The following is a 9,068-nucleotide window of genomic DNA, read 5'->3' as shown; positions in this document are numbered from 1 at the left end:
CAGAGAAAAAAACTCCTTTCCCTGGAAGGCAGCAGCTGGCAGTGTGCATCATGGGGGATCTTTGTCTCTCCCTCTATGCCAAAATCTCAAAGCACATTAAGAGGTGGTTGAGCTAAGCAGAAAATAAAACCATCTCTTCTTAGAAAAATCGAGTCTTCACTGGTGGTGCACTTTTTCTTCCAAGGAACTTATTGGAAGGAAAGAGTTTCAACACTAACTTACAGAAGCATTTTACTAATTGGGCAAGTTTTATTCAACTCATATCCAGCTTGACTTCTTGTTTTTAGTTGTAAGTCTCTGGTAAGTTTCTTATATTATTTAATCTTTATTCATTATACAATTTCAAATGAACTGTAATTAAAAATCACAATTCAAAATGCAGATAATTCTTGTCTGTTAATGCCAAGTTTCTGCTGTTATAGACTTAGCTACTAGAATAATTTAAATGTTTTCTATTTAATCCATACACCTAATATCGATAATTTACTTTGATGCATTTGGTGTTGAAGGTCTTGTTTAAATTGTAAGGTAAAATAGCTGTTTGAGAGATTTACTCGTAAAAGTTTCTACTGCCTCATGAAATTAAGTAGTGAGTTCATAAAATAATGGACCTAATCAGCTACAAAATAAGTTTATGTTACATAAGAACAGCGTCCTGAAGCCTTTATTTTTGAATGTAAAATTCCTTTTTCTGAGTTTAGACATGAGAATTATCATATTTGTGAGTCCTTTTAACAATCTTATCAATGCAAGCAGGCTGAATGTGCCAGCAAACAAGAACTGTCTTATATACCCTCAGCTGAGACATGTAGCAGGACACAATATATGTTTAGTTAATACCTGTGAATTTTGTATTTTGTGTTTTAGCTACTTGGAAAAGGAGAAAGATAAGGTGACACCCTTGGTCCTTCTACTTTGTTGTGTGCCTTATCATATGAAATGTTAGAAACAGCATTGCTCTCTTGATTGGCCCCAAATATTGCAAGAAAGTTCAAGTAAAAATGGATAACACTTTTTCGTGCATTTAGGACCTCTAAGTCCTATGGTAGGAAGGGACCTCAACATTCTTCTAGTTCCACTTCTCACATGACATAGGAATCCCATCTTGAACAGATGGTTAATCAATCTATGACTTAAATCATTCACTGGCACAAAATGTAGTCCTAATAAAACAATCAGATTTCGAGGAGGTGATTTCAATTGTTATGAAGTATTTCTTGGGCTAAGATAATATTACCTTCCAATAATTTCTACTTTGAATTCTGGTTCTTCCTTTGAAGCAAGGCAAAAGTTTACTCACTTTTGCTTATGAAACCTTTCAAATGTTAACTTTTCAGAAAACTTGAATGGAGAATTCATTGATAGGAACTCAATTATGAATTTTTCTGAGATTCTTATTTTGGAGAAATTTAAATGGATTGTGGACTAAAGAAGGCTGTAGAATCAGACAGGGAAAACACAGAAGCCATGGTTTAGAAGTTACCATAATTTAAACCTCAGAATATTCACTCTGTTGTGGAAGGACTTTAAAACACTTAATAAGCCACAAAAAAACTAAAGATTCACTGTAAATAATATTTATTTTTACATGATAATTAAAAAGCTATACAAATATATTAAAGATTCTATGAACATGAGTCTGTAGTTAAAGTCTTGACGCCAGCCTTGGATATAAAGCAGTATTTTTTAAATTGCAGGCTATGACCTATTATAAAATCATTCAACCAGCATTTTTACTAATGAAAAACAGTGGACTAAACTGGAGTAAAATAGAAAATAAAAAGTGCATTACGCCAAGTAAGGATTCAAGTATGTACACACTCATGTGTGTACGTACTGTGCAGACACTTCTTACTGCAGGGTGTAACAAAAATTTTGGAAATTTCCAAGTATAGATAAGTAGAAAATATATACATATACAAATATAGGATATAAATTTATATGTAGAGTATAAGAAGGCTGACAGGTAACTACATTCTGATTATGAAACAACACGAACAGTGGACCATCTGTGGGTACAAAAGTCAAAAGACAAAGGTCTCTGTTTAAATCCAAAGTTGTGGCAAGCTGCTATTCTCTCAACTTGATCCAAGATTATGGTATCAGTAAAGATCACAAGTCTAACAAATAATTTATATATTAAAGGCACAAATTTGTGAGAAAATCTGACAGAAGGATCATTGACATGCTCCTCATCCTCCTTCCCACCCTCATATGTAGATACACAGATACCAGCACACATTCACACATACGGATATATGTACACTGCAGTGTAGACATACATAGGGCGAACGTCTGATACAATCGTCACAAACTGAGGAAAGTGTCCACTTCTCAAGGCAATTTAAGTATTAACATGTTTAGAACTGGGGTGAAAGTTGGTTTGGATATAAAATAAGATTTACTGAATACTGTAATATAATACTAGCATTGAATTTATCGTAGGTGATGAGATTTCCTTCTGCTTCATTTGTTATGCATAGCTTTCTTAGTAAGTGGCTAAGATGTTGAAATATCATCGAAGGTGTTTCCTTAGGAAACACTCAAACAATAACACACACAGTTGCACTATGTTTAAACACTTGCCTCAGACATTCAGTCTTGGTGAGCTCCACTCTCTCTTTCACAGGGCAATGGGGGAAAATCAGACTTCCGTCACAGAGTTCCTTATCCTGGGATTTCCACTTGGGCCAAAGATTCAGATGCTTCTCTTTGGGCTCTTCTCCTTGTTGTACGTCCTCACCCTGTTGGGGAACGGGGTCATCCTGGGGCTCATCTCCCTGGACTCCAGACTGCACACCTCCATGTACTTCTTCCTCTCACACCTGGCCATCGTCGACATCGCCTGTGCCTGCAACACAGTGCCCCAGGTACTGGTGAACCTCCTGGATCCAGCCAAGCCCATCTCCTTTGCTGGCTGCATGATGCAGACCTTTCTCTTTTTGAGTTTTGCACGTACTGAATGTCTTCTCCTGGTGGTGATGTCGTATGACCGGTATGTGGCCATCTGCCACCCTCTCCGATATTCTGCCATCATGACCTGGAGAGTCTGCATCATTCTGGCAGTGACTTCCTGGATTTTAGGAGTCCTCTTGGCCCTTGTACATCTAGTGTTACTCCTACCATTGCCCTTCTGTGGACCTCAGAAAGTTAATCACTTTTTCTGTGAAATTATAGCTGTTCTCAAACTTGCCTGTGCAGATACCCACATTAATGAGGTCATGGTCTTGGCTGGGGCAGTATCCGTGCTGGTGGGACCCTTCTCTTCAATTGTGATATCTTACATTCATATTCTCTGTGCCATCCTGAAGATCCAGTCAGGGCAGGGGCGCCAGAAAGCCTTCTCCACCTGCTCCTCCCACCTCTGTGTGGTTGGACTCTTTTATGGCACAGCCATTGTCATGTATGTTGGGCCCCAATATGGGAACCCTGAGGAGCAGAAGAAATATCTCCTGCTGTTTCACAGCCTATTCAATCCCATGCTCAACCCCCTGCTCTATAGTCTGAGGAACAAAGAAGTCAAAGGTGCTCTGATGAGGATGCTTCAAAAGGAGAGAACTTCATGAAAGCCTTACAAAATAATAAAATAACTGGGTTTAATGGGATCTGAGAAGTCATCTGGTCCAATACCTACACGGGATACCTAAGGCATCCTTTCCTCTTCTTGAAATCTTCCCATGACTACCTCCTCTGAAAGCCCATTCTGCTTTTCTCTCCCTAGAATTGAAGGTTGGTGCTACACAATTAATGAAAATATCTTTTTTTTTTGAGACAGGGTCTTACTCTGCTATGGGGGCTAAAGTACAGTAGCATCATCATAACTCACTGCAGCCTCAAACATCTGGGCTCAAGTGATCCTCCTGCCTCAGCCTCCTGAGAAGCTGGAACTATAGGTGTGAGCCACCATGCCCAGCTAACTTTTCTAATTTTTGTAAAGATGAGGTCTCACTATGTTGCTCAGGCTGGTGACAAACTCCTGGTCTCATGCAATCCTCCTGTCTCGGCCTCCCAAAGTGCTAGGATTACAGGCATGAGCCACCACACTTGGCTGAAAGTATCTTTATACTAGCTGTGTATACACTTTTAATGTTGTTATGTGAAATGTTCTGAATAGGAAAAAATAAATTTGTGTTATTTTGTCCTGTAAATGGGACTTGTAGGCAAAATTTTATAGAAAAAAGACAGGTATTTGTAGAGTATTTAAGATATAGGAGTTACAAGAGATTGATAACATAGTCGTTATTTAGGTATTTTTGATTCAGCAAATGTCATCTCCTTTAAAAATAGATCTACGACTAAAATATTTGTATGTATTCCTATGATAGTGTTGTTGTCTAAGGCATAATCAACTTAGATTAGGAAATTCATGAACCATGGATTTAAGTGAAAGAGAGTTGAAAATATAAATTGTGATGCAACTCACGACAATTAGAAACCTTCAGCAAATGTCATGCTAATAAATATAATAGATAGGAGCTTTTTCTATCCCTTTTTCTCTGTTTGTGGAGTCCAGGGGGAGATCTGTGGGATGCAGAGCTGGGGGAAAGAGAGCAGAATGGAAGGAACTGAGAGTCCCTGGAAGAACTATATGTTTTCTCTCATTGGTCTGGTCCAGTATCTCCTATGGAGGAAGATCAAAACTTGGAGAGACCATCCTGGCAAATTGGAATGCACGTAACTGCTGTGATGGCTACTTGACCAATGATATGAGAGCTGGAAATTAACAGGAATAATTTGATTTTAAATTAAGATATTTGAGGTAAGTTGAATAACATTTTTACTCAAACATGAACTTCTTCCACTTAATTATGAAGTGGAAGAAAATTATAGTGAAGGGGCAGTGGGAAAGGATGTATAAAGATATTTTTAGTGTTTGACTCTTTAAAATTAAGTCTAACTTAAACCTTCTAAAGACTCAAACTGTGTAAAAGAGAAATATTTTTAAATAAGGTTTTTTTGTGAAAAGATATTTTGATGGGGAAAAAATATATGGATTTTCTCTCATAAAGCATCTCTTCTGTTAGGACATTCCTTACATAGACATGATCCCTGGACCAAAAAAAAAAGGTAGAAAATGCAGGTGTTTGGGCTCAAAGTTCGGCCAGTTTCTTGACATGTGAACTTTTGTAATTTACTTAAATTTTTTGGAATTTAGATTTATTATGTGTAAAATGAGATCATTATACCAAGCTCACAGGTTTCCTGTGAAGATAAGAGGAAATGCTATCTACAAATGCTTAGCAGAATCTATGATTATAATAAGTGCACAATAAATGGCATTTAATAATATTATCCACTACATACATTTATCATATCTTTAAAGAACAAGGACAACTTATAAATAAAACAATGGAAAATCAGATTTCCCATTTTACCAAAAAGTAGGAATGTGGCAAATCTTAGCCTTTTATCTATCTGATGCAAAATGCCATGTCAAATAATTTATGAAGTAAATGACTCTTAGAGTCCTTCCTTTACAATCTTCTCTAAAGAAATAATGAATACTTAAAAAGTAAATGGATAAATATCATTCAAAATTACTAAAATTTATATATATTCTCACACACACACACACACACACACAAACAATGCTAGGTCCTGGAAATGAAAGGATGAATAAGACACATTTCCTGCTAATACTTTACTCACTATCTAGTGAGGAGAATAAAACAGATATATAAATGGAAATTCACAATTCCACATAATAAGTGAATCACTGAGATATGCACAGGATCCTGATGTAGCCCAGAGGAGGTGGGGCAAGGAAGACTTCCTGGAGTAGAAGACCATCTTCAAGGATAAGCACGAGTTCCCCAGAAGGGGCTGATAGACGTGGTGTGGCAGGAAGGGGAGGCTCTATCTAATGAGTGGAAGCAGCAAAGACCCAAAGGAACTAAGCAGCGTGTAAGCTGTCGGGGGCGGGCGGGGGACAAAACAGCTCAGGGTTTTCAGGTATAAAACACAAGGCAAGGACAGATGAGAAGAAGGCTGAAGAGAAAACAGAGCATGAAATAACTTATATTCCAGGCTAATTATCTTGAAAAACATCCTCTATGAAATACGAAGTGGGGTTATAAGTATGAAAAGACCAAGTAATCAGACCTTCATTTAGAAAGGTCTCCTGGGACTATGTGGAGTGAAGATTTCAAGTGACCAGATCGGTATCAGAGAAATCAGTTGAAAAGCTGCTGTTATTATTCTAGGCAAGAAATGCTGGTAGAAGTTGACTTGGAGAAGTGCACTTGAGAATAAAGTGGGAGTGATTAAATTGGAAGATGAGAAGGTAAAAATGAGAATAATTTAGTGGTTGGTTAGGTATAAAGAATGAATGGAGGGAAGTTTTTTATTAAAGACACACAGAGAAATGCACAACTCATATGTTCATCTCAGTGAAAGATCACAAAGTAAACACACTCAGGTAACCACTTCCTGGGAGGAGAAACAAAACATTTCTGGCCTCCTAGTAGCCATCATCATGCCCTCTCCTGAATACCGTACCTTCCCTCCTCACGCAGGTACCTATTACCCTGACTTCTAACAGCATACATTGGTATTGTATTTCTTGGTCATTATAAATAGAATATATGCATACAAAGTGTATGTTCTTTTTTATCTGCCTTTTTCATTCGTTATTGTTTGTGAGATTCACCCAGGTTGTTGTGTGTAGCTGTAACTCATTAATTTTCTTGTTTTATAGCATTACATTGTATAAACATATTCTAATTTATCCACTCTATTTCTGACAGATATTTGAGTTGTCTACAATTTCAGCTATGATAAATAATTATTCGGTGGATGGTATTATAAACATCTTTAGGGGAGGGCATACACAATCACTTTGGTTAGGTACATACCCAGGGAAATGCTGGATTATGAGTATTCTAGACTTGGATCTGCTTTGGCTTGAACTCCTGGGAGACTGCCTATAGAATTATTATCACTTACTTACCTACCATGTGCCTCACACTGAGCTAGATATTAGTAATATTAAATACAATGGTAAGCTAAATATATACAATTTCTGCCCCTGGTGTCTCATCACTCCCTACCATACCCCTTGCTGGTGCTGGGAACCTCAGGCCTGGTTGGACCACCCCAAAGCCCTTCTGTGTGAGGCTGTTTCGCCTGCACCACGGGGTTTCCCTGTGAAAGCTCTGGCCTTGCTTTTCTTACATTTGCATCCACTACCACTACCTGGGGGAATGGGGACTTACCTGAATCCCTTCCAGAAAATAGGAAGGCAGCCAGGAGCCGGAAGAGCTGCCCCAGGCTCTTCCTTCTAACCAAAACAGTTCCTGTATTATAAGTTCCTTGTAATAATTCTCTTTAAAATCAGAAATGGCAAAAAGAAAAATTTGGAAATGACAAGTAGGGATTGATGAGAAGGATATCATATTGTACTTCAAATATATTTTCTCAAGAGATTGTCCTAGCATCATCCTCTATAAACAAGGGTCCAGTTGAGGTGGATAATCATGAATTTAAAATGATCTTGGTCATCATGGCCGTGTATTTTCCTCCAAGTCTGTTGTCCACATGGCAGACATGTCGCTTGCCATCTAATTTTAATAGAACATCAAATTGCTTAGAGAGGTAAAAAAGGAATTTGGTCTAAAATTTATTTTAGTTGGGATGTATAAGGTATACGTGGGGGAGGGGTGGGAAATATATGTTTGAAATATGAGACAAATAGAGAGTAGCTTGAAATTGAAGGAAAGCAGGAAAGCACTGAGGAAATAGGATTCAATCTCTATGAGCTTCCAAATTTAAAAATATATTTGCAATGGAAATTTTTGATAATTCATTTCACGGTAACACTTTTCAGCCGACCAAGATTGTTCTCTCCCTAGAGAAGATATAGTCCTTTGAGGTGCTGCGTTAACAAGTCCACGGGGGCACATTTATTATGCCAGCAAATTTCGAACTTTTTGAAAGGGGGGTGAGGAGGCAGGCACAATGTCAAGATTACACACACAGGAGGTCCAGATCCTCGGGGACTTGCTGTGTGGCATAATCTACATAGTACGACTTATATCTGTGACGTTTTCATGCCAAGATTCTCCTGAGCAGGAACACCCCTGCCATTCTTCCTGAGTTCTCACTTCTCTGCATGAGCAGGAGCACGCGTGTGTGCACACACACACACCACACACACACACACACACGACAAAGCTGGACGGCCGACGGCAGAGGCGGAGGTGTCACACTGCTCTGTAGAGAAGACATAAAATGGTGGGAAGGCGCTTTGCATTTTGCTCCCTGGACTCCCAGGTATGTCTCCTGGGAATGGGCTGGTGCTAAGTGACCAGAATATAAAGGCTTCACATCTAGAAGTCCCTCGGCACCCGTGATCTGTCCCAATCCTCAGGACAGAAGGGGTACCTGGGACTCATTGTCTACCTATTCAGAAGCAGGTGATTCAGAGGCAACCTTTCCCTGTTTCTGTGAGTTCTCCTCTACATTCAAGGGCAATTTGAAGAAATAGCATTTTCTTTTGTATGAATCATTATTTTATACACTGATTAGCGGTTTACAGGAGAAGGGCAGGGCAGAAATCTTCAGGTTTAGGAAAAGAAGGAAGAAAACACCTTCATGTAGATCCCTTCCTGGCACCATTCGGGGTCTCTGAGTGACATCTGTTACCTACGGTGTCAAAACATAACATCCATTTCAGACTCCTCTTAGTCCCGCCCCCTTATGGTCACACTTATGGGAAGCGGCTCATGGTGGTGGATGTCCCTGGCTCCTGGTATCAGACTCAAAGGGGCATAAGAGCCATGTCTATATTTCTGCTGCTTCTTTTTACAAATGAGGGTGAAGCTCAAGGTATCATGTGATTTTTCCTGTGAACGATCTTTCTTTCTTCTTCTACTGAGAATCATTTGCTTCTACCACATCCTAGAAATATCCTCCAGCCAGCAAAATGAGGAACATTAGGGCTCCTTTTCTTTGTTTCCCTGGAGGGATATGTTAAGAAATGCCAAGGAGAGGTCCCATAGATATATATTTTTTTTTTTTGAGACAGAGTCTCACTGTGTTGCCCCGGCTAGAGTGCCGTGGCGTCAGCC

General features: G+C 39.0%; 1 protein-coding gene across 1 annotated transcript; it reads left to right on the top strand.

Moving 5' to 3' along the window:
* Positions 1-2,600: 2,600 nt before the first annotated feature.
* LOC105815428 (olfactory receptor 2A25) lies at positions 2,601-3,603 on the top strand. The gene has a single exon (XM_012650576.1). It carries the CDS (start codon positions 2,634-2,636, stop codon positions 3,564-3,566), a length of 933 nt encoding a protein of 310 aa, XP_012506030.1. The 5' UTR covers positions 2,601-2,633; the 3' UTR covers positions 3,567-3,603.
* The last annotated feature ends 5,465 nt before the right edge of the window (positions 3,604-9,068 follow it).

This window comes from Propithecus coquereli, unplaced genomic scaffold, assembly GCF_000956105.1.
Source record: "Propithecus coquereli isolate 6110/MARCELLA unplaced genomic scaffold, Pcoq_1.0 Scaffold334, whole genome shotgun sequence".
NCBI classification, from domain to species: Eukaryota; Metazoa; Chordata; class Mammalia; order Primates; family Indriidae; genus Propithecus; species Propithecus coquereli.
The sequence above is the reverse complement of the archived record's forward strand: the minus strand, read 5'-3'. Positions and strand labels throughout refer to the sequence as shown.

Bases quoted from the DNA above. Each gene is read 5' to 3' on its own strand.
- LOC105815428 (XM_012650576.1), top strand. From the start codon at position 2,634: ATGGGGGAAAATCAGACTTCCGTCACAGAGTTCCTTATCCTGGGATTT.